Source organism: Hippocampus bargibanti, linkage group LG11 (genome assembly GCF_051943395.1).
Source record: "Hippocampus bargibanti isolate YZ-2025 linkage group LG11, ASM5194339v1, whole genome shotgun sequence".
NCBI lineage: Eukaryota > Metazoa > Chordata > Actinopteri > Syngnathiformes > Syngnathidae > Hippocampus > Hippocampus bargibanti.
The window spans coordinates 16,006,595-16,032,957 of record NC_142744.1 but is presented as its reverse complement, the minus strand read 5'-3'; the positions used below and the strand labels follow the sequence as shown (position 1 = coordinate 16,032,957).

At 40.1% G+C, this 26,363-nt stretch overlaps 1 protein-coding gene across 2 annotated transcripts; it reads right to left on the bottom strand.

Annotated features, from left to right (window-relative positions):
• Positions 1 to 599: 599 nt before the first annotated feature.
• Positions 600 to 18,526, bottom strand: prtfdc1b (phosphoribosyl transferase domain containing 1b). Of its 2 annotated transcripts, XM_089008209.1 has the most exons (9): positions 18,333 to 18,526; positions 18,071 to 18,177; positions 15,512 to 15,695; positions 15,253 to 15,318; positions 9,907 to 9,924; positions 3,382 to 3,464; positions 3,136 to 3,182; positions 2,911 to 2,987; positions 600 to 2,745 (listed from the first exon to the last, which is right to left on the bottom strand). In XM_089008209.1, exons 1-9 carry the CDS (start codon positions 18,378 to 18,380, stop codon positions 2,698 to 2,700), a joined length of 678 nt encoding a protein of 225 aa, XP_088864335.1. In that variant the 5' UTR covers positions 18,381 to 18,526; the 3' UTR covers positions 600 to 2,697. The 2 variants fall into 2 exon arrangements, with proteins under 2 accessions (XP_088864335.1, XP_088864336.1); XM_089008210.1 differs by lacking the exon at positions 9,907 to 9,924 and having other exon boundaries at positions 601 to 2,745.
• Between the last annotated feature and the right edge of the window lie 7,837 nt (positions 18,527 to 26,363).

Sequence of the window (26,363 nt, the reverse complement as noted above, 5' to 3'; positions counted from 1 at the left end):
TCAAGACACATTGAGACCGAGACTTCAATAAAACTACAGTTTTAATATGCAGATAATTTGAAAGGCGCTTATAAATGAAATGTATTAATATTATTATTAACCAGCAGCACTCAAAAGTGTTATGATACAGAACAAAATGTTCCTAGGTAAATTGATCAATATACAAGAAAAAGCAAAACTAATACAAACAAATACACACACATATATAGAATGTCTCCAAAGCTACACTCTCGTCCCAAAAATTGTAAAAAAAAAAAAAAAACAATAACAACAACAGGAAATTCGTCTGTGTAAGCTCTCAGTCGTACAGGAGTGGTCCATCGATGAGAAGGTTTCTTCAGCCGTCATCTGTACAAAAGTGAAGGTTTCGGACGTTTCGCCTCCTATCCAAGAGGCTTCGTCAGCGAACTAAAGTCTGACTGGTCGTATCGGCCCCATTTATATATCCCTAATGTCCAGACATGGTGGCGCCGGACACAGCTATGATAGGACCTATCATAGCCTATGATAGGTCCGGACACAGCTATGATAGGACCTATCATAGCCTATGATAGGACCTATCATAGCTGTGTCCGGCGCCACCATGTCTGGACATTAGGGATATATAAATGGGGCCGATACGACCAGTCAGACTTTAGTTCGCTGACGAAGCCTCTTGGATAGGAGGCGAAACGTCCGAAACCTTCACTTTTGTACAGATGACGGCTGAAGAAACCTTCTCATCGAACAACAGGAAATTGACTTTCCAAGGTAACAATGAGATGGTTCACTTTGCATTTTGTGAGCAAATGAGCTTCCTGCTTAAAAAAAATTGATTGACATTCACATTTAGGTCGGCTAATTTCCTTTGTTAGCAATTATCGAGTTCAGTGCGGTTGGAACAAATCCCTTACGTTGTATACCTGTGCATTACAAATGAAGTCGAGCGAGGTAAGCAGAAGCTTACCTGCAGCATTTCTGTTCTCAAGTTTCATGATTCTAAATTTCAACAAAACGTTAGTGATCTTCATCGGTGCAATCTTGCCCTTCAGCATACTTCCATTCAGTATTTAGATTTTTTTTTTTCTTGGGCTTCTCTTTTGAAACACTTGACCCAACAAGTCTTTTTGTTATCTTGACTCGTTCGTGGTCAACATCTTTCCATACTTGTAACAATGCGCATACTGATATAGTTTGCAGACATTTGCTCTGAGCATACCGTATTTTCCGGTGTATAAGACGCACCAGACTCTCAGGCGAATCCTTAAGGAATGGTGTATTTTCAAACCTTTTCCATATATAAGGCGCAGCAGACTATAAAAAAGTTGTCCTGATATAATATATAAATATCTGAAAGTTTTCCAAATATAAGGCACGGCAAATTATAAGGAACGACAGGAGAGGCTGGAGTTACGCACTACTAGTGTCCTTGAGAGCTTTGAAAGGCGCTTAAAATGAAATGTATTATTATTATTATTACTACTTCTACGGGGGGTAATGGAGTCTGTGGCTGCTGACCAGTGACGTGCAGTCAGGGGAGGCAGGTGAGGCTGTGCCTCACCTATCATCGTGGAAATATCAAATGACAAAATAAATTAAACAGTTATATGTATTTAGTGATTTGTACTTTAACGTTCTTTTCTATTTAACTTCACCATTTTTGGATTTTTTTTCCAGAATCGCTGAGTTTTTACATTTACCGTTCAAATACCCAGTGGAGACGAGCGGTGAGGCAGCAGCCGGCTGAGCCTCACCATGGATTGCGCAATGACTATGCTAACTGTGCTGGCTTGCTCTGCAGTGAGACCGCATTGCTGTCCCTCTGCATATCGCTATTAAAGTGTTCAAAAGCTTTTAGTATATGAACTAAATTTCTACAGTTTAGCTGTTGTATAGAATGTACAGTCACTGTACATTATAAACACTGTACTACAGTGTTTATTTTATTTTGATCAAAACTGTGTGCATAGGTGAGGTCATTCTGAGCACAAAAGACTGAAAACATACAGTCGGAACAGGACTGATCAAGGAGGACTTTCTTCACTGGGAGTGATCTCCATTGAGACAGATATACTTGGACTTCATTTATAAGTAAAGGTAACACGATAACGTTTTTTTAAATTCTTTTTTTCTATGCTACAGTTTGTATACAGTATATAAAGAATGTTGACATGACATTTTAAACAAAACATGTTAACTGTTGCTAATCAAATGGTGAATAAGCTACTCTGTGGAGTTCATATGTTTGTAAATCTGACTGATGACGTCAGTGCCTCACCAGCCATGAACCTCACCGCACGTCACTGCTGCTGACAGTAGTTGCGAGACCTGTTGTGGCTCAATATTACTTCACGTAAAAGACGCACCGGCGTGTGAGGTGCAAGGTTATCTTTTGAAGAAAATAAAGACTTTTGGATGTGCCTTATACACCGGAAAATACGGTCATTTGCATCTTTTTACATAAAGTTAAGAATGTTCACTTTTCCTGTAAAGTTACGTATAATATCTTTAAAAACAACATCACATCCTCATAGGAATTTGTTTGTAAACATGTGCGAAGTGCATTGAAGGATGAGTTGGAAAGGTAACTTCTCTGCCGCTGGTCATTTCACAGAGGGAATGTGGGACGGTAATTTCGGAGGAAAACGTCTTTTGTCGTAGAAGCTGGAATGGCTTCTAATGTTGAGACGAAATCTGAGAGCATGTTGCTTCCTTGCCTCATATCTTGTATTTCATCTTGCCACTGTCACTGATCACACATATATGCTGTAGCATAAGGGGGTGGGGAGAGAGGGATGTCAACAACGGTGAATTTGTCCTTTGTTGAACGATAATTTTTTTTGAATAAAATAAACACAGCGATTATGACAGTCAGTCGGAGCCTTCGCACAGCCTGGTGCTCGGGTCCAAAAATAAAAGCCACTCACTCACATTGAGATCTCTAAAATACTCATTGTAGTCCAAAGCATATCCAACCACAAAGCGATCGGGGATCTCAAAGCCGACATCTGAAATGAAAGCGGAACATACAGCCAGGCCCATTGAGCATTTTCACCAATCATTGAGTCATAACGTAAATAGGTTGGGCACATGTTTTAAATATGAATGAGCCCATGACTCATTAACATATAAAAGTGGGTAGGATAGGATGCGTACAGTCAGGGAGGCTTGCGGATATGCGAGGCACCCTCTTCACCAGCAATCTGAATAAAAGACACTATGATTGGAAATTATTTATGCGTTTGCATATGTGACCGGACCTGATGAATTTTTAAACAGTACCACCTGTGTCACTTACTGACTCTGTCTGCTGTCTAGACTGGAAGGCGGATATTGAGTGATTCACAAAGTGGGACAACCGGGGCTGCTTTTGTTTTGTTGTTCCACATAGTCATAACTCACCCGGCAACTTTAATCATTTTGGGCTGGAAGGCTTTGACGTGCTTCAGGAGAGCAGTCAGGGTCTTGCCGGTGCCAATAATGCCCTGTGTGGTGCAAGCAAGACAGGGAAACAAGACTGAGAAAGAACAAGATTCCCGAGGTGGAATTTCCAGACAAAGAGCTGATTAATTTCATGCTGTAATAAGTGGGAGTAGTTCAACAACGGGCCACTCTTATGTAAACTTTTAGGAGGAAACTCTCAAAATAAATCTGGCTTTTATCGAATGAACCTAAACGTTTATCGTCCTGCAAAATTCCAGGGAAGGGCTAGTCACAGATGACATCAACCACAAACAACTACAACCACAATATAATAGATTATCTATGATTAAATTATATACATGGATCAAAATACACCACCACCAAAATCTTTGTCAAATTCACAGATTGAGTCGATGAAAGGGTTTCTTCAGCCGTCATCTGTACTTCTTTGAAGCTGTCGGACGTTTCGCTTCTTATCCAAGAAACTTCGTCAGCAAACTAAAGTCTTACTGGTAGTTACTTTAGTTTGCTGACGAAGTTTCTTGGATACGAAGCGAAACGGCGACACCTTCATAGAAGTACAGATGACGGCTGAAGAAACCTTTTCCTCGATGGACCACTCCTGTACGACTGAGAGCTTACACAGATGTTTCACAGATTGAGGATTTTTGGATGCCCCAGAATCTTCTCAAACAACAAATATCAGCACTGTCGATGAATATAAACTGCCGCTAAATCTTTGACAATTCAATATGGTAACATTACATCAGTGGTGCACCCACCAATAAAGAAGCAAAATAAATGCAGGCGATGGCCAGCGGAGGTCCTGCTTATTTAAAACAGCGGGGGCAAGGTGTGTTTTTTAGCCAACACCTTTAAAGGACAACTGGCATAACTTTTTTGTGTCCTAACTGACATCAGAAAAACGTTTTATAGCATCTAAAATACCCAAAACACACAGTATGATATTTTCAGTCAAATGCAAAACACCAATAAAAATGAATTAAAGTGTGCTGAAACTGCAAAAAATTGAAACCGGAAGTGGCCAGTTTCAGAAGGTCCCGCCCCCTTTTTCGTGGTGTCACGCCAAGACGTCTTGCCTTGCTCGAGAATCAAAACAATGGCTTCAGATTCGGAGAACATGCTTTCTTGTAACTCATTCAGTTATGAATATGATTCAAATAGTTCTGAAGAGGAAAGCATACATGTTTGCAATCGATTAAAGAATTTATTACATGTCATTTTCAGGCAACATTGGGGGGAAATGTAGCACCAAAAAGAGGCACAAGATGGCAACAAAGCTCTGTGGAAACCGGCTGATTTGTTTCCTTAGAATTTTTGTCAGCGAATATCAAATAGATGCTCGGTGCAACACACAACGATTCAGCATCGTGTTATTTATGTGTTTTCCTTCTAATTTCACAGATCAACACAAAGTTTTCAGACCAAACAAAGTACCGCAAAATGCATTGACGTGATGAAAGGACTGCTGCAATGTGTCCTTTCTCGGTCAAGGGCGTTCCTTCAGTGACATGACGTAATGACTCGTCACCAACTCAAAAACAAGACTTCCGGAATATTCAGCACGAGTCTTAAAACGTAAAATATAGCTATATGCGGTGGAATCTTTGCAAAATACGCTCAGTAGAAGTCATTTGAAGCGATTTTACAAATTATGTCGGACTACTTTTCCACACCCGGTTTCTTTGTGTGCACTCAGTGCAGACGTGGTTTGTTATGGAGTGGATACTATTGCTTTTTTTGGGACCGAACAAAACCTCACCACAGGCTAGTGTTAAGCCAAAGAGGACACAAAAGAAAATTACGGTAGAGCAGAAGAAGGAGATCATCGAAAAACATGAAGGAGGTGTGTGTTTTTGTTATTTAGTTTTTGTGATTTAGCAGTACCCAGTACCATTATGCTAAGTTGACCATTGCTACGTGTGGCTGATGGTGTTTCTGTGTTGTCTAAGCCGTCTCAGGCAATAGAAGAGGTTGAAAAACTTCTGTTGATTTGGCTTAACCAAAATCAGCTAGTAGGGGACAGCGTGTGAGGGTATTATTGCCGAGAAAGCACGGCAACTTCACTCGGATATTATCAAAAGGCAACTACAGCAATGACCATCACAAAGGTAAATAACATGACTTTATTATACAGTACAGTTTATTTATTTCATTACACAATAGCACATTTATTATACGTAAAATAAGGTATATTTTGTGTCATCTTAAGGCTTATTTAGTAGGTATGTGTAAGCTCTCAGTCGTCCATCGATGAAAAGGTTTCTTCAGCCGTCATCTGTACTTCTTTGAAGGTGTCGGACGTTTCGCTTCTTATCCAAGAAACTTTGTCAGCAAACTAACGTCTTACTGGTAGTTTAGGCCCTATATATATATATATATATATATATATATATATATATATATATATATATATATATATATATATATATATATATATACAGTAAAGTCTCTTTATATCGATATTCAAGGGAGTCCGAAAAAATATCGATATAACCGGGACTATCGATATATCCGACCCTATTTGCATGTAATTTTCTCCGTGTGCGCATAGAAATAATATCGATATAACCGGGACTATCGATATATCCGATATCGATATAACGAGACTTTACTGTATATATATATATATATATATATATATATATATATATATATATATATATATATATATATATATATATCCCTACTGTCCAGACATGGCGGTGCTGGACTCTGCTATGATAGGTCCCTGCTCTCAGGTTGGGGGAGCAGGGGACTACTCCCTGCAGCTGCTCCACTGATAGTTCCTATCGTTCTGACTAACAACTGGCCTGATTGCCCCACTTCGACCGGTATCACCTCATCAGTATTACTAATCCTATGTTGCCTAAACAGGCTGTTGTATGAACGATCCAAATTGAACCTCACCCCATCACACCGGTTTAATGAAGGATTTAGTTGTTTTATGAAAATCGCTTCTTTTACTCCCCTTTCAAACCATCTATGTGCTTTCGCTAAGATTTTAACCTCATTGTCGTCAAATGAGTGGTCGCTAGCTTTTAGGTGCATATGTACTGCCGATTGAGGCCCACTAGTATTATCCCTGCGATGTTGATAGTCTTTTTTTGAGAATTTGTTTAGTCTCCCTAATGTACAGCTCTTTACAATTTTCATTCTTACAATGTATTGAATAAACTACATTACTTTGTTTTTCATTTGGTAGCCTATCTTTTGGATGCACTAATTTATGCCTTAAAGTGTTTATCGGTTTGAAATAAGTAGGAATTTTGTGTTGCCAAAGAACTCTTTGTAGTTTTTCAGAAACTCCTGCAATGTAAGGTACTGCTACTCCTCTCCTTTTTGTATCTTCAGAATTGTTTGTTTCATTCCCTATTCTTTCTTTCTGACATTTGTTAAATGACCACTGAGGGTACCCACAGTTAGTGAGTACTCTCCTGATATGTTTTGACTCCTTTTCTCTACCTTCAACGCTTGTTGGTATTAGTTTAGCCCTATGCTGGAGGGTTCTGATAACTCCTAGTTTGTGCTGTAAAGAGTGGTTAGAATCGAAAAGTAACCACCCTTTACAACACAAACTAGGAGTTATCAGAACCCTAGAATCAGTGTCTTGGGGCAAGTGGCTTCACGTGCTGTTCAAGCAGGAAACTTTAAAAGCATTCAATGGCAAGTGTGTATTTGGCCCAACAGTGACGAGAGCGACATTCCGCGAACAACTGAATTATGCCACCTACTCACAAGAAAGCCACTGAAAATAAAGCAGATGAAATTTTCATTTCAGCAAAATAAAAAAATGCTGGTAATCATCTGTACCAAAACTGCTTTGTACGCAGTGGCGGTCCAGGCACGTCACTCCTCGGCCTTCAGTAGTGCTACATCGGAATCACTCCACAGCTGGGAGTATGGTGTGATATAACTACACGTCTACGAGAGCAGAGGTCCCCAAACCCCGGGCCGCGGAGCGGTACCGGTCCGTGGGTCACTTGGTGCCGGGCCGCGCAGAAAGAATAAATAATTTACATAAAATGAAAAATTACCAGATTACATCCGTCTATGACTTACTCTTGACGCATGTCAAAACGCTTGTCTAGGTCATGTGATACCAGTGACGTGCGGTGAGATTCATTGCTGGTGAGGCACTGACGTCATCAGTCAGATTTACAAACATATGAACTCCACAGAGTAGCGTATTCACCATTTGATTGGCAACAGTTAACGTGGTTCGTTTAAAATATCATGTCAGCATTCTTTATATATTGTATACAAACTGTAGCATAGAAAAAATGAATTTAAAAAATGTTATTATCGTGTTACCTTTACTTATAAATGAAGTCCAAGTCTGTCTGTCTCAATGGAGATCACTGCCAGTGAAGAAAGTCATCCTTAATCAGTCCTGTTCCGACTGTATGTTTTCAGTCTTTTGTGCTGAGAATGAGCGCTCCACTGATGCTGTAGTAGCTGGACTAGTGAGCACGAGCTGGAGCAACTTTGTCGCTTCAGGAATAGTTTCAATGAGATCCTTCTTGGCCAAAAAGCTGAGAAGCTGTCCAGTAGATTTACATTCATCCCTCACCGTTTGTGAGCTTTACAGTCCGGTGTTGGTCTTCCTTTAATTATTATCTCCTGCTTCGATTGAAAGTCCAGTTTAGAAAATTCTTTCAATTTAGATATGTAATCCGCCATTCTGAAAATAATAATAATAATCAACGGGGAAAAAAATGACTGGATGGTTGCACGTAACTTGCTAACTGTTTATAGTAGCTTGTTCTCACTAATTTTATTATTCTGCAGCCGAGGAGTCGCAAGAAGAACCTGTAATCACCAGCGCCCCCTGTCATGAGGCAGGAGAACTGTGTGCCTCACCTATGCACACAGTTTTGATAAAAATAAAATAAACACTGTAGTACAGTGTTTATAATGTACAGTGACTGTACATTCTATACACCAGCTAAACTGTAGAAATTTAGTTCATATACTAAAAGCTTTTGAACACTTTAATAGCAAGATGCAGAGGGACAGCAATGTGGTCTCACTGCAGAGCAAGCCAGCACAGTTAACATAGTGATTGCGCAATCCATGGTGAGGCTCAGCCGGCTGCTGCCTCACCACTCATCTCTACTTAGTATTTGAACGGTAAATGTGAAACCTCAGCGATTTTGAAAGAAATCCAAAAATGGTGAAGTTAAATGGAAAAGAACGTTAAAGTACAAATCACTAAATAAATATAACAGTTTAATTTATTTTGTCATTTGATATTTCCATGATTACAGGTGTGGCACGGCCTCACCTGCCTCCCCTGACTGCACGTCACTGCGTGATACATACCGCTAAAATTAGCCCACCCTAAGCAAGAAAAATGAATAAAAAACAAATGTCTTATTTTGTTGTATTTATCCGCCGGTCCGTGAAAATATTGTCTGACATTAAACCGGTCCGTGGCTCAAAAAAGGTTGGGGACCACTGTACTAGAGTATGCCATTGGCCAGGAAATAACTTGTGACTTGAAGAAACTTAAGAAATACTGTCATTAAACCGTTCGAATTTTGACTATGAATGTGTTGATTCATGATAACCTCATAAAAATGCAATATTATTTGATATTTTTGCTAGCTTCGGCGCTGTCCAACCTTAATAATGTCCATCTAGTGTTGAAAAGTCTGTCTTAAAAATGGCTTTAACACTATATCTGCAACCAAATCCATTTCTTCTACTCCTTGAGCCATTGTGGGTTGACAAAACCGCTATTAAATTCAACACAAAAATGTATTTGTTTATGCAGCTCACTACAGATAAAGTGTGCTAGCCAGTATGATCTTATCACCTAGCGGCTAGTGATTTCTGATTGGTTAGTGACTTGCCAATCAAAGTTTGTGAAAAATGATGTTTCCATCACCTTTAGCAGGCCTTGGGTTGCCAACTCTGATAGGTTAAATCAACAGTTTCATTGACATTGATTTTTATGCTTCAGGGCCTGCAGAACTGATTGTGAAGGCGTACAGGTCGATTTCTGACCCTGGTAACAAATAAGGCTGACAGACAATTTGGACTTATTTAATGAGAATTCATAGACAAAATATAATTCACATCACACATGTGATTCAGATGTTTTTAGGCCAGCAGAGAAGGCCTTGCAGGCCCTGACGCCTACCACTGTTTGTAGGCCAACCAATTTTGGCTTGTGCAGAACCCCCTTCAATCACAACCAGCTGGTTTTGTTTTTGCTTTTTGTTCACCGACAGTTGCATTCTGGGTAACTGCAGTTTCAAAATAGTTTACTTTCAATGAAATGGAGATGGAAGATCGGCGTTATGAATCTTGAAGACAATGAGCTAAAACTGAAAAGAATAAATCCGTGTTAGAAAATTTCTTGTTGATGACCATGGGTAGCGTTGTTTTCTCCATGCGTAGTGCGGCTTCAAACATGTTATCTTCATTCGGACAAAGGAGAGGGGGGGGATTGAATGGAAAACACGGGTGACTCACCTCCACAATCAGTACGTTCTTGTGAGGGCAGGTCAGTGAATTGGAAGACCACAAAGGCAAAGAAAGCAATTTGTTAGAAACATTGACAGGTCAGCAATCCAACCATGCAAATCCTGACGGGGGGAAAAAGCAGATGAACAGAGTGAAGGATTTTGCAATGTGCGTATTTCTCATTTGTCCACACTGTAAATGTGTTACTTTTTTTGTTTTTGTTTACAAAAGGAAATGTTTGTTTACAAAATGAAGTGAAAAAAATGCTTTGGTAAGAACAAAAATTGGACTGAAATGTGATCTTGCGTTTATAAAACTAATTGTAAATGATGCCTCCCCTCTCCCGGCAAATTGGCGTTTTTGTGTTTATTATGTTTGTTAAAGTCATTATAAGTGCATGCTGGGTCCGAGAGGACAGTAATTTCATCTGTGCTGTATGACATGCATATTAGCATATTTGACAATAAAGCTGACTTTGACTTTTGTCTTTGTCAAATAATATTCCGGAGCTTTTGGGGCTTCATTTTAAATGGACATTTTGGGGGTGTTACTGTTTACAGGAGAAGGAAAGTCAAAGTCTTTTCAGAATTGTAGTAACCATATTTTCGGTGTATAAGGCGCAACCCCAATGAATGGTGTATTTTCAAAGTTTTTCCACATACTGTATAAGGTACACTGGACTATGAGGCGCACCTTAAAAGAATGAAACAAGTTTTCCAAATGTAATGTAAATGTACAAAAGTTTTCCAAATATAAGGCACACCACATGATAAGGCGCTACTTTAGAGAATGGTGTTACGCACTACTTCCTCTACGGGGGCGAAATGGAGTCGTGGCTGTTGTGGCTCAATATTACTTCACATAAAAGGCGCACCTGCGTATAAGACGCAGTGAAATCAAGGCTTTTGGGAGCACCTTATACACCAGAAAATCCGGTATTTGGACAATACTTGGAGACCTATTTATTTAATGTTGTATCAACATATTACTAATAAAAAGCTAACTAATAATAAATAGAATGAAAGATAAACTAAAACAGTGCCCTTTTTGGAAAAAAAATCTCAAAATGATTTACATCTAACAAAAGTCAAAACAAAATATAATACTAGATGTAAAAATCTTATCAAGCATTATTCCCTCAAACTACACAAAGGATGAAAAAAAGCAGCCATCTGAACATTCTTTAATCTCACTCAATTTGGGGCGGGGAGGGAGGGATCTGTCTCATGGAAATACAGTACAAAGTAGGTCCTTCATTATTACTGTGACGATAGGGACAGAACTCAAAGCTCTCGCGGCCCAATCTTGTGATGACTCAGTGTTACCAGCCTAGCGATATAGTCACTTTATTTAGAAGGAAGAGGGGGAAATAAGCGATGATCAACCATCTTAGTAACTTTTTATAGCATTACTGGAGACCTATGCGATGCGGAGACTTCATCCAGGGCTGTAAGAAAAGCCACCAACCAACAACTCACTCACTTCACCCATTTTCATCAAATTCGCAGATCACAAAAGATTTCCAAGTAGTTTTTAATGGCACACTTGGTGAGTCGACACACGCTTCTGAAATACGGCCATTTATATGCAAGGGTACATTTACTTAGGAAATTAATTGGTTCTTGAAGATATTTCTCAAAAATAAAACTTTGTAAGTAGGGAAGGGTTTTCCATGGAAATGACCAAATCCGTTCCACAACCCGCCCCCAAAATTCAGACATATACGTTTTGTGAAGCATAAAAATGCCTCAAAATATGTCACAAATACAAGTTACAATTAAATCATTTCACAATAAATGAGAGTTGTGCAGAATATATTTAAAAAAAACTGACTAAAGAATAAAAATGACATCATTTAACTTTTAACTCTGTCCTCATTTTTTTACCCTCTTTATTTCATGTTCTCTCTCAGAGGTCGTTTTTGCTACCCACAGAATATTCAGTTTTAGGACTACACAAACATTCACTGCAGCGTAAGAAACCTTAGACTCTCTGCTTTCATCAGAAAAAAAAGTTAATTCCTAAGTTATATGGGTTGGAGTAATATGAGGTACAAATGCGGGTGGCTGTACAAAAGTGATTTGCTGTTGCCTCATGGAAGGGAAAAAACATTGCCCGAGGTCTGACCAGTGCTTTATCGGCATCCCCACCCCGCAAGAAAAACAACATTTGAGAATGGCGCACCCCGTCATATTTTCAATTCCCGAATAAATTCGGGAATGGCAGTGAATGAGTTAAATAACACTTTGATTATGAAACAGGATCAGCAATATAGTCCTTGTATTTACTTGGTATCGGTTCAACACTAAAATCAAGTTCACAAACACACTCACACGCATACACCACAATGTGACCGCTCTCAGTCTTTAGCCCAGTTTACGTACATCCCCACTGAAATAAAAAACTGAAATTCTACAAATGTCTTTCTAATCAACAAGAGACAACAGGCTACTATTTAGGGGAGGAGTGCCCACCAAACACTTTTGCATAGCAGGACTAATAAATGTCACTTGTATTCATTTCTTGCTAGTTTTTCACCAGAAGATTAATGGGAAGATCCAATCATGTTGTGTGTTCATTTCGATGAAATGACTGTGTTCAACATTATTCAATTCCATATTAGGAGGTAACACTACGTCATGCCTCTTCCCACACTGTTTGGCTCACTTATTCCAGGACAACGCCGTTGCATTTCGTAACTTAAGAGTGCATGTAACAAAAGGAGCTTGGGGGATTTCTTTTAAAAGCACTCTCAAAATACAAGCATGTCACGTGAGCAAGGCGGCCGACGTGACTCAAGGCCTGCACCCTCATCACCAATTCATGTTCCAGCTATGTTAGCCACGCCCTGCCCTCCTGCCGATATAGGCCATTTGTGTGCGTGGGGGTGCCTTGAAAGGCAGTATTCTTAAGTGATAACACACACACACACACACACACACATAAAAAATGCAAAGAAAATAATAGCCTAGCGCTTACATATCCCATTATTTTTTTTCAGCCTATTGACATGACTCACACAAACGTGAAAATTGTCAAGAGTTGACGCCTCACCTCAGGCTAAAATTAAAAGATTAGTCAACACAGAAACGCCCTCCATGTAATAGTTTTTCCTTGACATTGCTCCACCTCTTCCTTTTTTTTTGCTTTGCATAATCCCGTTGACAAATGAACCGCTGTGCTCTTTGGGTGTATACATTCAACATAACCTGTTGTTTCCAGTTTTGTTCAAAGCAAACTTGCTCAATATGAGATGGCGTGAAATAGACTTTATTTGTATGTTCTCGGTGCTTGACCCCTACTCAGAGGGAGTCAGCTGGGAGAGACACCATGCAGCAAGTGTCAAATGGACTTTCATGAATACTAACTCAAACGCAAATGCCCCCCCCCCACCCCTTCCTTGGCTGATTTGGTATTAAACATTTAAAGGACAACCGACGTCTCCGGACAAGTTGTGTCCATAATTTGTAAAATGGCTTCAAATGACTTCTACCGAGCGTATTTTACAAAGATTCCACCACATATAGCTATATTTTACGTTTTAAGACTCGCGCTGAATATTCAAGAAGTCTTGTTTTTGAGTTGGTGACGAGTCCGTACGTGACGTCACTGAAGGAACGCCCCTGACAGAAAAAAGACACATTGTAGCAGTCCTTCCATCACGTCAATGTATTTTGCTGTACTTGTTTGGTCTGAAAACCTCGTGTTGCGCCAGAAGAGGGCGACCAAGCTCCATGGAAAGAATTTATCAGCCTGTGGAAACCTGACTAATTCCTGACACGGCTTTGTCGCCATTTTCTGCCTCCTTTGGGTGCGACATTTCCCACCCCTGATGCCTCAAAATGACAAGGAATAAATTATTTAATCGATTGCAAACATGTATGCTTTCTTCTTGAGAACTATTTGAATCATATTCATAACTGGATGTGTAACAAGAAAGCATATTCTCCGAATCTGAAGCCATTGTTTTGATTCTTCAGCAATGCAAGACGTCTTGGCGTGACGTCACAAACTGGGGGCGGGATTTTCTGTAAATGCCCAATTCGCAGCATTTTTTGCAGATTTTGGACACTTTAAGTCATTGTTATTGGTGTTTTGCATTTGAATAAAAATACCATACTGCGTGTTTTGGGTATTTTAGATGCTATAAAATGTTTTTCTGTTTTCAGTTAGGAAACAAAAAGTGACGTCGGTTGTCCTTTAACGTAAAAATTTGTCATTGCTTTCATTTGAATTTGTGACAGCAGATAACAAGCATAATATGATTATGTATTGTCATTTATGGAAATATCTCTGTCTTTTATGTATGCTTTTTTAATGATAGAGGAAAACCAAATGTAAGGTTTCAACCCAGAATTTTACATGTATTTGATATTAATTAAGCCTTACACTTTTCTATTTCTTTCGGGCACAGGACACCTCACACAATTCTGATCTCTCACTGATGATGTGACTGAACTTACCCACTCAGAAACAGTGTGAATGGCAATGGTTGACCAGGGTTTTATCTATTTTTTCTTGCTTTATCCCTTCAGAGACCCTCGTAAGGATAAGCGGATCGGAAATTAATGAATGAATAATGAATGCTTTATCCAGTTAACAGCAGCAGTGATCGTTTCTCCTTTGGAGATGGGTTCCAGAGGAAATGCTGCCCTCTTCAGTCAATCAGCTGTCAACACAGGATTTGTTGTACACAGAGAATTGAACATTTGTTCGAATTTTCCTCAACTGACTGTTACTATTTCTAGAATTAAACGTACGATTTCCACACCATACTGGTAACAGATAAGGGCCCGTCTTCATTTTTTGTCAACACAGACCAATTAAAATAAGGAGAAATAAATCAAAATTCATATTCATGCTTAGGTTGAATGAATATTTGCGTTTGGATATTTTTATACAATCAACACTTCTGTGACACTTAGGTATTTGGGACAATTGGGACAGTATAGGCATTTTTCGTAGGCTCCAATTTCATTCAAGATTCTTGCATGTCACAGTGATGATCCAGAGCAATTATCTTGTAGTACGCTGTTTTTTTAATTTAATGTAAACATTACTTCACGGGTCCCTAAAGTTCACTCACTTTCTGTCTCTCCTTTTAAATTAAACGTCAGACCCCGGTTTAATGTTCAGGAAAAGATGCAAACATTACCCCAAAAATAAAACAATTAATCTGCGTCTGTTATTTTGTGGTGGAATGTTTCAATGGCCTTATCTTTGGTAAAAACCTGAACAGAAAAAAATACTCACCTTTGTTCAGTTTTAAACAGTTGACATTGGTCGATGAAATCAGCTAGTCACTTTAAATGTGGGAAAATATCACACGAATAACAAAACAAAATAATGATTTACCTTCCCAGCTAAAAATGATAAGTCCTCTGCTCCAAGTATGTGTAAGTCTTCTGTGGATTTATCATTCTGAAGAAAAGCCAGGAGATATCATTTTACTTTTCATTGCTCATTTAACAAGAGCCACATCACTTGTTATATAGACACTGCTGTCACAGTATTCTGCAAGGCATGAACGAAAGATCGTCGTCATGAGACAAGCAATGACCTCTTAAATGTTTTTAGATTGAAGTACATGCAAGGTAGTTTTCTTAAAACCCACCAGGTAGCTCCTGAGACGGATGAAGTGGACTCTCATGGGGAGAGTGCGGTCCGAGCCGCAACTTAGCACCTTAATCTTGTCCACCAGGTCGGCGCAGAACTGGTATCCCCCTTTTAGCACGCAGAGCACCACAATGTCATGGTCCCCCAAGTCATCCATGATGTTGCGAGCGAGACGTTCCGTTCTGGGAAGCATAACATGCTTGCTCGGTTAACTGTCTGGGACAAACATTTCACACTGAATCAAAGCGTTCATCCATGTTGTGCGAACATCAATGTTCTGTATTCATGCTGCTTGGACTAAATGAACTTTTAAAGGACAACCGACATCACTTTTTTGTTTCCTAACTGACATCAGAAAAACGTTTTATTGCATCTAAAATACCCAAAACACGCAGTATGATATTTTTATTCAAATGCAAAACACCAATAAAAATGACTTAAAGTGTCCAAAATCTGCAAAAAATTGAGCTGCGACTTGGGCATTTTCTGAAAGTCCCGCCCCCAGTTTGTGACGTCACGCCAAGACGTCTTGCATTGCTTGAGAATCAAAACAATGGCTTCAGATTCGGAGAATATGCTTCCTTGTTACACCTCCAGTTATGAATATGATTCAAATAGTTCTGAAGAGGAAAGCACACATGTTTGCAATAGATTAAAGATTTATTCAATGCCATTTTGAGGCAACATTGGGGAGAAATGATCACCAGAAAAGGCACAAAATGGCAACCTCCTGTGGCCACCTCCGTTTCCACAGGCTGATAAATTCCATATATGGAGCTTGGACACGCTCTTCTGGCGGCTTTTGGGTGCAACACAAAGTTTTCAGACCAAATAATACAGCAAAATACATTGACGTGATGGAAGGACTGCTACAATGTGTCTTTTTTTCGGTCAGGGGGCGTTCCTTTAGTGGCGTCACGTACAGACTCGTCACTTACTCAAAAACAAGACTTCCTGAATATTCAGCGCGAGTCTTAAAACGTAAAATATAGCTATATGCGGTGGAGTCTTTTTAAAATACGCTCAGTAGAAGTCATTTGAAGCCATTTTACAAATTATGGATACAACTTGTCCGGAGACGTCGGTTGTCCCTTAATGAATGCTGATTCCTGATCTGCTTGTATATAATGACTTGAGGTCACTGTTGTTCCTTCTCAACAATCAATAAATAAGATTAGAAAAGCATTTTATGAGCTGTCAATTGTCCGAAAATGTTCTTCTTTATTTTGACCCGGCTGACTTGAATTTCTGCTCTACTGTTGTTTTTTTTGGTGATGTCATGCCCGCATTAGTTAAGTGTCATCAGCTGCAAAGTGAAGTACTGCCTTTACGAGTGAACATTCAAGATGCTGATTAAAGTTATCAACTTTACAGAGTGTTCTTTGTTTTTAAAAAGTGACTGCTATATATTTTGTGTGTGGCATTATTGGAGACTTCTGGAGATGTGCAACACTCTCTTCAGAGTTTAGAGTGTGTAACCTTACACATTCATATTCCAAAGGAATCAGTACCACCAGCTAAATTTAAAAGTTGATTGGCACTCCAGAGACCTACATCAACTATTTGTCTATGAACAGCGTAACTTTCCTTTGGGTATCTTACTAACCACCAAAACGGTATTCTGTGGAAGTGCCCTCAAGGCTGGCCAAGTACTTACTGAAATCCATTGCGCCACGAAATGTTTTAAAGGAATCACAGATATGAAGAGAAAATAACGAAATACTGGCCTCTTTTCTTCTTTCGACTGGTTTAATCAATTTTACTGTGTCGAACTGAAAATGCAGGCGGAGGACTGCTCCTTTTTGAGGTTGTCCGCGTGATACTGCCCGGTCATAAATCTCTAAAGTTCATTGAACATTTTGACTTTCTCACAAAGATTGAAATCAGACATCTCCCAAATGTAGATGAAAATGATTCTGTCAATATGTTTATTATATAAACACTCATTGATATGCATCGTCAATGTCACCTTGATGACATCAATACACTGATTGGTGACAAATAAATACCCATATATGCTCCCAAACACTCTCAGTACAGAGAGTGTCTTACAAAATTCATTCATGCTGGAAGAAATTTCTTCATAAAAAATAACTAAAAATTTGCAAGTAGAGCCGTAAAACAGTTTGAGAAAACTCAAAATGTGTATTTTCATAGCATTACAGGTTTGTAATTCAACTAAACTTTTACATATTACTGCTGTGAAAATCGGTTTTCTTACATTTCACATAAAAAATAACTGAATGGTCTTCGGTGGAATTCCAACTTGATGTTTGAATAAAAACATCATGCTTGTTTTTTTATTTTTTTAAATGCTTGTACTATTTTAATTAGTTTTTTTACACATAATTGGGCACTCAGGCAAGACATTCAACCAATGCATTAAATGACAATTGTACATGTAGACATGCAGCATGAATCCATTCATTAAAAAAAAGCTCTTGTTCTGGTTCATACTGACCACTGTTCGTTAAGTGCATGTTGATGTGGTTTTCCTTCTTTTTTTATTTATGTTTTTTTGACAAAAGTTTCAAACCAAAGTGCCTTTAACTTGTACCTGTCCATGATGACTCCATGCGGAACAACGACACATTGTAGATCCCCGGCGTAGTGTGTTGGATAGCTGAAGAGTTCTAAACTGTAACCTGGCCAATCATCGTCAATCTTTGGAGTTGACGATGAAATGGAAAGAAAGACACATAATTCATATGGGAGTTGTGCAACTCGTCTAAACGTGCAAACTAGCTCCGAGGGGGCCGTTGCAAATGCTACGGCGTCTCGTATAATCAAACATTTTTCATGTTTCATGCTTTTCCTACCACAATTCCGCCACTTCCTCCCTCGGTTTGGAAGACGACGCCTGCCATGTTGTTTTCCCTCTCCACAAAGTGGTCCTGCAAGCTTCCAGGAGGACTTTGCAAGTTGGCTGGTTGTGCGGGGAGGAGGGTCTTAAGGAATGTTCACTTGTGTTTGTTGTTAGATCGCCTCCCATTTACCCCTCTCATTTGCTTGGACTGTATTTGCAATGTCAATCTACCAGGTGCCGCTAGGGACACACTTTCACTGACGCTTCACCGTGGGTAAAATAATGACGTCAGAGTGTTCTCGGTTTACGACAGTTTCGTTACCGATGACGTAACACAGATTGGGTGATCTGCAAATACAATACAATACAATACAATACAATACAATACAATACAATACATATTGATTTCTATAGCGTTTTAACAACTGCTGAATGCTCTACATCTGTATAGCAGGAGAATAATGCTGCTTCGATTCTAACCAACGTGTTTCAAACAAGAGAGTGGTTGAGTCACACACAGACACACACAAGTAAAAAAAACTTATTTCCCAAATTAATAAAATAAATATCTGGTATTCACATGTTCAACATGCAATCAAAGTATCATTTAACTGACACGAAACAATGCAAAAATACCATCAACAATTGATGTAGTTTTAAAAAATGGTATAAACATATTCTATTTTGGGGACAGCGCAGCGACTGAATGAAATACAGTGGGGCCTCGGTTTACGAACACCTTGCCTTACAAACTTTTCGGTTTACGAACGTTAAATTTATGAAAATTAAACCTTGGATTAAGCCCTACTTTTCTCGATACACACCCCCACCACGGCTGGCGGAGTAATCTTCGGGGGAAGAACACCAAAGCACACGACCGAACAGCGCCCCAGCTGGCCTACCTTCCCACATCCCCTTTCTATGAGTGCACATGTCGATCGTCTTCAACGATACTTTTGCTGTTTTTGATCCGAAAAAGACCCCACCACAGGCTCATGTTCAGCCAAAGAAGACACAAAACAAAATTACAGTCGAGGAGAAGAAGGAGGTCATTGAGAAACACGAACGAGGTGTGCGTTTGTGGCGTCACAGGTGCGCACCACGGCTTTCCTGGGAATCTCAGCCTGACACATTTCCCACGCTGTGTGTCACTTCCCTGAGAGAAACTTGCTACTACCATTCTACAAATATAGAGCCCGGTACCGATATACTAAGTCGACCAATGCTACCAGCCTTCGCAACAAAGCTTTACACAAAGGCGTTATTTACTCAATGCTTTCACGTGACTAATGACACCGAACTTGTCACGTGCGAGTTGACAACTGAGGTGCAGCCGCCGCTCCCGACCTCCGCCAGCTGCTGTCAATCCCCTAATCACCAATACTGGGACATTTCAACGAGTTGCTGTCACCTCACCAGTGACATGATTACGATGCCTAGCGGCTCACCAGTGTCTTGTACTTGCCAGCACAAGAGTTTGCTTCGCCCAAAGTGATTGTTAGCCGCGATCGCGTAAGTTTGTTGTTTTCCGGGATCGCGACCCCCATGTGCCATTTTATTTTGCCTAGCTTGATAGGCTGGACGGATCGCCCCCGCCCGCCTTCTTTTGTCGCGTCATTCCGGGTCCGTGGAATCATCGGACTCGTGCCTTTTGTTTTAATAAAATCTCTGCCAGCACCTACAGGACTCGAAGTGGATGCAGATGACATCGAGGAGCTTGTTACTGACCATAATGAGGTCCTCAACACAGAGAGTTTGATTTGCCTTCAAGAGGACAAGCAGAAGCAAGCCATTCAGGAGTTGTCATCTGAGGGCAAGGAGGAGGAGACGGCTGCTAAGTGGAATGATGTGCAGGCGTTTATTGAACAGTTTAATCTAGAAAAGACCGTGGCTGTGAGAATCATGAACATGATGAATGATAATGTGATGCCTCAGTTTCATAAGACCTTACAAGTCAGAAATAAACAGGTATCAATTAAGAGCCATCAACGACGATCACAAATGTAAATAAAGTGGCTCGACGGATCGCCCCCGCCCGCCTTCTTTTGTCGCGTCATTCTGGGTCCGTGGACTCATCGGACTCGCGCCTTTTGTTGTAATAAAATCTGTGCCAACACCTACATCTCGCCTGCTTAGGGATCCAACCCCTTTTATTAACGTTCCAACGAGTCAGCTATACCTGTCACGCTCGGAACGTGACAGTATCCTTCTGTTCAGCTGAAAGAAAAGGCTTGGCATGATGTTACCCTTTGATCCTTGAAAGTGTAACCGGCCTCAGGCCTAGGGGATACCTGGGTCGGTCCAAAGCGCTTCACAGGCAGGTAGCACTGTGAACGACGAGGAAAGACGACACGAGACAACCGTGTTAATCAGCTTCACACAACGACATTTATGACCATTTACTCATCAAAACATCAATTCAGCAATTTCAATATCAGAATACATTCATGTGTAGATCTATACATTCAACATCTATACATTGTATATATCCTCCACATTCGCACGTGCTTATGCACGTCTGCCCGCTCGTGTGTGTTGTACTGGGAACTACAATTGACATCCAAAAATCCAAATTCATCAAAGCCACAAAATATTCATCAAAGCCACAAAACAAGGTTTCATATCTAGCATCGCCCAATAAGTCCCCAATTACTTCAACATCTTGAGAATGTCTAACACTTATTATTTTGAATACATGTGAACGACGAGGAAAGACGACACGAGACAACCGTGTTAATCAGCTTCACACAACGGCATTTATGACAACTGCGCATGCGTGAGCTGAGCCTACATCGCCTTCCTCTGTTCCATTCACAGGCGCGTAGCGCCCTCTCCTGACTTGGTAGTCTAATCGAATCGACTAACATACAATAACAGAGGTCGTTTCTAACCCCCTACAAAAGCAGTATGGAAGAATTTGTGATCTGCAGGCTTTTATTGAAAAGTTCCATCCAGAAAAGACTGTGGCTATGAGAATCATCAACATGATGAATGATAATGTGATGCCTCAGTTTTTCTCAGACCTTACAAGTCAGAAAGCAACAGGTGTCAATTAAAAGCCATCAACGACCATCACAAATGTAAATAAAGTACTACTATACAGTGCAGTGTATTTCTTTCATTGCAATACAATAGCACGTTTATTATAAATAGAAGAAGGTATATTGTGTGTAGTTTTTAAGGCTTATTTAGTTGAAAATTATATTTTGTGGAGACTTGGGAATTTATTATTCTCATTTTAATGGTTTCCTATGGGAAATTAATTTTTAGGATACACACTTCTCGCCTTACACACTCTGTCTGGGAACCAATTAATTTCGTAAGCCAAGGCCCCACTGTATTTAAAGTTCATGAACATGTATTCTAAATGTCAGATGTCAAGTGTAGGTGACAGGAGCTATAAAAATGCACACGGCACACCCACCTCTAAAATGACTGACTGTCTTTCCACCATGACAAGCAATCTGCTGTAAAATGTGCCCATTATTTTGGATTGTTGGATTTTTTTTCTGGAATTTTGCCAGAGGCAAAATTCGGTTTAAACTGAACTGTTTAAAATTTAATGTGTGTGAGTGCGCGTGTGTGCGTGCGTGAGTATGCGCGTGCTTGTGTGTGTACGTGCGTGTGTGTGTGTGCGTGTGTGTGTGCGCGCGCGCGCGCGTGTGTGCGTGTGTGTGTGTGTATGTGTACGTGTGTAAAGGTGAAGGGGGAGAAGGGGTACAGGCTCATAGAGAAAGCAGCAGTTGTAACCCTGCCACCTAGAGGAGGAAAATAACTTTCACGTTATACCCGCACCATATTGTAGTGTATTAGATTGTATGGAGAAATTTGGTCTCATGTGCACATTTGAGTGGACACTCTTGCATAACACAGTGCAAAAGTGTGGAATATTGCACTCATCACCCAGGGCCACTCATTTTACCACCATCATCATCATAATCATCATTATCACGTTCTTCATCATCCTCATCAACATCATCATCACCAGTGTGCAGCAGTGTGCCGGATGCTGCTGAGATGGAGAGACAAGGTGTCTGATCATCCCCCTCAACCCTACACACATACCCCGTCCCTGTCCTGCTCTTCCTCCTCCAGAGCGACAACTGTAATTATACACTGTGCAACGACGGCATCTGCGGAGGCAGATGTCAACATCAACATTTGAGTTCAATCAACCCACGTATAGCGCAATCACCTTGGAGGGATGAGGAGGTGTTAAAGCCAAGGCAAAGTGACAAAATCCATCAAAAGCGATGGGAAATTATCATCTCCCGGACAACTTTGATCACAATGTGGTCCCCTTTAGTTGACAAAAACGTTGCGGGCGACATGCGAGGAAAATAAATCTTGACGTAACAAAAGGAAATGTCTACATACTGAAGATGTTTAAAAAGTTTGAGACCCCCATATTTAACGTGGTGGGGGGATGCCAGCTTTAGCATCAAGACTGACCAGTGAGTGATTGATTCAACGACGCTTGTGTGACACTTGTGAACATGGCAGTGCGTCTGTTACTAGCAGCTTGTCAGTGATCAAACTGTCATTCACTTTAGAAAATGTATTTCAAAATGGAGAAAATACATTATTTAAATCAAGAAGTAGAAGCAACAATAGAATAATAATAATAATAATAATAATAATAATAATAATAATAATAATAATAATAATAATACATTTCATTTATAAGCGCCTTTTGAAACTCTCACCGCTTATTTCCCACTACAGTCACAGGATTTTTTTCTGCGGGTGAGCAGCGGTAGCCACACGCGCCAGCGTAAAATAAACAAAAAAACAGAGTAACACATAATATGACATAATACACACACTAAGGTTGCTGATAGCTAGCAAAATTAATCGACTGTGCTAGAAATATGGAATGAAAGAAAGTACAGAGTAGTTCAGCTCAGTCTCGTTTTTGTTAAATATTATTAAATAAGAACTCTTCTTCACTTCTCTTGCTCACTATATTTTATTTGAATGTGTATTGTTTTAAAAGTGTGTTTTAATGCTTTTAAAAGTGCACGAATGCTATGAAAGCATTCCTAGAGAGTTTTGAAGAGTGTTTTTCCATATTGTGAATTTGACTTATTGCAAAGGTGTTATGGAATGTGATCAAGGCGATAGAAGCGGGATTACTTTATTTACTGTCAGCATCCGTGAAAAATACTCTACAAGTACAATTTTATTTGTCTGTTTTGGTCAGCGATGATCTCAATGAGGAGCCACACACAATCTGTGTGTCTTTCAGACGAGTCACATCGCAAAAGAGACCAGGAGACGGGTCGGGACGGGGCCTTGTCACATTGTTTTTGTTGCCTGCATCGTCGTCACGGGCAGGCAGGCGGGCTTCTTCGGCCCCCCTCAGGGCGCGGGCCAGCAGTCTGGCTCTGGCATTTCACACTCACTCAGCAGTCAAGGCCTGTGACCGTCTGAGGACTTCAACGCCAAGTGCTACCTTCTCCCCTCACCCCGTTGCTGGGCCAATTATGAATATTCACTTGCGCTGAAAGTAATTCTGTCAGACATGCGACTGTCCTGGCTGATAATGTCAGCGCTGCTGTGTGGAGGATTTCAGGGGACAATCTGGCAAGAATGGGGCCATTATTGCGCCGTGTTCTTGTTATTGTGGTTTCATCACTGTTTGTTTGGATATTTGTTGGCAGGATTGCATATATCACGACCAAATCCATTCTTGTTTCATCCTGTGCATCCTTGTAAAAGTGTGGGGCAAAATCCAGAGCAAAGTGACTGTCCATTTTTTTCCCCAATGTCAAAAATCTTTGCTGGGGAAAATACGTGAAACGTGACAAAATCTAAGCCTATCCAAATTGTATGTTTCTTTGGAGGACTTCTGAGTACGTCGTTGATTAAAATGAGTAAATCTGGATTGTGCAAACAATTAAAGGACACACATGTTAAGACAAAATTTCAAAAATCAGTGACAAAATAATGTTTAAAGGAACCATCTGTGATTAAAATCTGCTGCAGACCACAATAAGTGGGCCAGATTTGAGCATTTATGACACCCTCCCATCAAATCAACAGAGAATGAGTTACTGTACATAAAAAAACAATGTTTGAATGTGTTGTGATGAAGAAAATGTACCAACCAAAGAAAACAATATATTTTTTCAGGAAAAAGTAAAAAAAGAACAAATTTGCCCAAAGAAATTTCTCTCATCTCATTTTCCGTACCGCTTATTCCTCATTAGGGTTGCGGGGGTTGCTGGAGCCTATCTCAGCTGTCTTCTGCCACCAGGCGGGGGCCACCCCGAATTGGTTGCCAGCCAATCGCAGGGCACACAAAGACATACAACAGTCACTCTCACACTCACACCTAGGGACAATTTGGAGTGGTCAATCTGCCTGCCATGCATGTTTTTGGAGTGTGGGAGGAAACCGGAGGACCTGGAGAAAACCCACGCGGGTCCGGGAGAACATGCAAACTCCACACAGGGAGGCCGGACCGGGATGCGAATCGGCGACCTCTGCACTGTGAAGCCGGTGTGCTAACCACTCGACTACCGGGCCGTCCCCCGAAAGAAATATTTCCAACTTCATGTTTTTCATTCATGTGTAAAATAAAGGAAATGAAAACAGACAAAAATGCACATTTCTACTCGGCAAGCTTCCTGAAAATGGAAATGGCATTGTTTTTCTGAGGGAATATAATGTGTGCCATTAAGTCAGACAAGAGTAATTACGAGAAGCGGGATGCTGAGCCATAAAAGGAGGGCGTCAACTTGCAGTGTGTAACCTTGGCTCACTTCCTGTTTTTGTAAGGGTGCAGTGAGTACGTTTACAAAGGACTCTTTCATGATGTTCACATTATGCTGACGTATGATGCATTGCCGTATCCCGTCATCGTTTTTGATGTGCCGACAACCCCTTTGGAGAAAGAAAGTCAACACAAGTAGTTTACGAGTGCCAGTGAACCAAGGAAAGAGTAAGAGACTACATAAAGCACAAAGAAAGGAACAAAAGAGCACAAAAGCCAACAAAAGGCCACAAAAAATGTTACACATTTAGAAAACACATACTTTGACATGATGACTTTGTCGCTTCTTTCGTTAACATTGAGTGTTTATCTATCTATCTATCTATCTATCTATCTATCTATCTATCTATCTATCTATCTATCTATCTATCTATCTATCTATCTATCTATCTATCTATCTATCTATCTATCTATCTATCTATCTATCTATCTATCTATCTATCTATCTATCTATCTATCTATCTATCTATCTATCTATCTATCTATCTATCTATCTATCTATCTATCTATCTATCTATCTTGCTCTCTGTCTCTCTCTCTTTAATAGACATACACATCTAAATTAATTTAAAATAAAAATTAAATGCCATCAGTCAATTGCCCAAAATGGGAACAAATCGCATTTTGGCAACAATTAGTGTATTTAGTTTTGTCAACAGAAATTTACTTTCAGTTCATTTCCTTTTACATCGTATTTAGTTAACGAAAATGATTTTCAACATTAGGTTTTTTTTGTTATTTTGTAACTGAAGAAAAGACCCAAAGCACAGCTGGAGGTAGCAGAGATGAATATGTTGAGGTTTTCTTTGAGAGTCACCGGGCTGGATAGGATCAGGAATGAGTATATTAGAGACTTCGGACAGAAAGTTAGAGAGACCAGACTGAGATGGTGTGGACATGTCCAGAGGAGAGAGTGAGTGACTATATTGGGAGAAGGATGCTGACCCTTCAACTGCCAGTCGGGATAACCGAGAGGAAGACCAAAGACAAAGTGTATGGATGTTGTGTGTGAGAGAAGATGATGCAGAAAGCCGAAAGAAAAAGAAGATTTTTGTTATTTTGTAAGATTTGTCGCACAAAAACAATTGTGTCAAACTGTTACTTTTGTAGGAAAAGCATTTTTCATGAATTGTCCCACAGAATGTTTCCATCAATAGAAGAACTCCTCAAATGTCACCCTGCTAGCACGCGGCAAAGACGATTGACTGTTCCTTGCTGGACTTGAGGACGTCCTCCGGCGAAATGAATGATGTCAAGCTTGTCGAA

Bases quoted from the DNA above. Each gene is read 5' to 3' on its own strand.
- prtfdc1b (XM_089008209.1), bottom strand. From the start codon at position 18,380: ATGGCAGGCGTCGTCTTCCAAACCGAGGGAGGAAGTGGCGGAATTGTG. The intron at 18,178-18,332 runs GTAGGAAAAGCA...TCAACTCCAAAG, and splicing joins GAGGAAGTGGCGGAATTGTG to ATTGACGATGATTGGCCAGG. The intron at 3,183-3,381 runs GTGAGTTATGAC...TCTTTTATTCAG, and splicing joins AAAATGATTAAAGTTGCCGG to ATTGCTGGTGAAGAGGGTGC.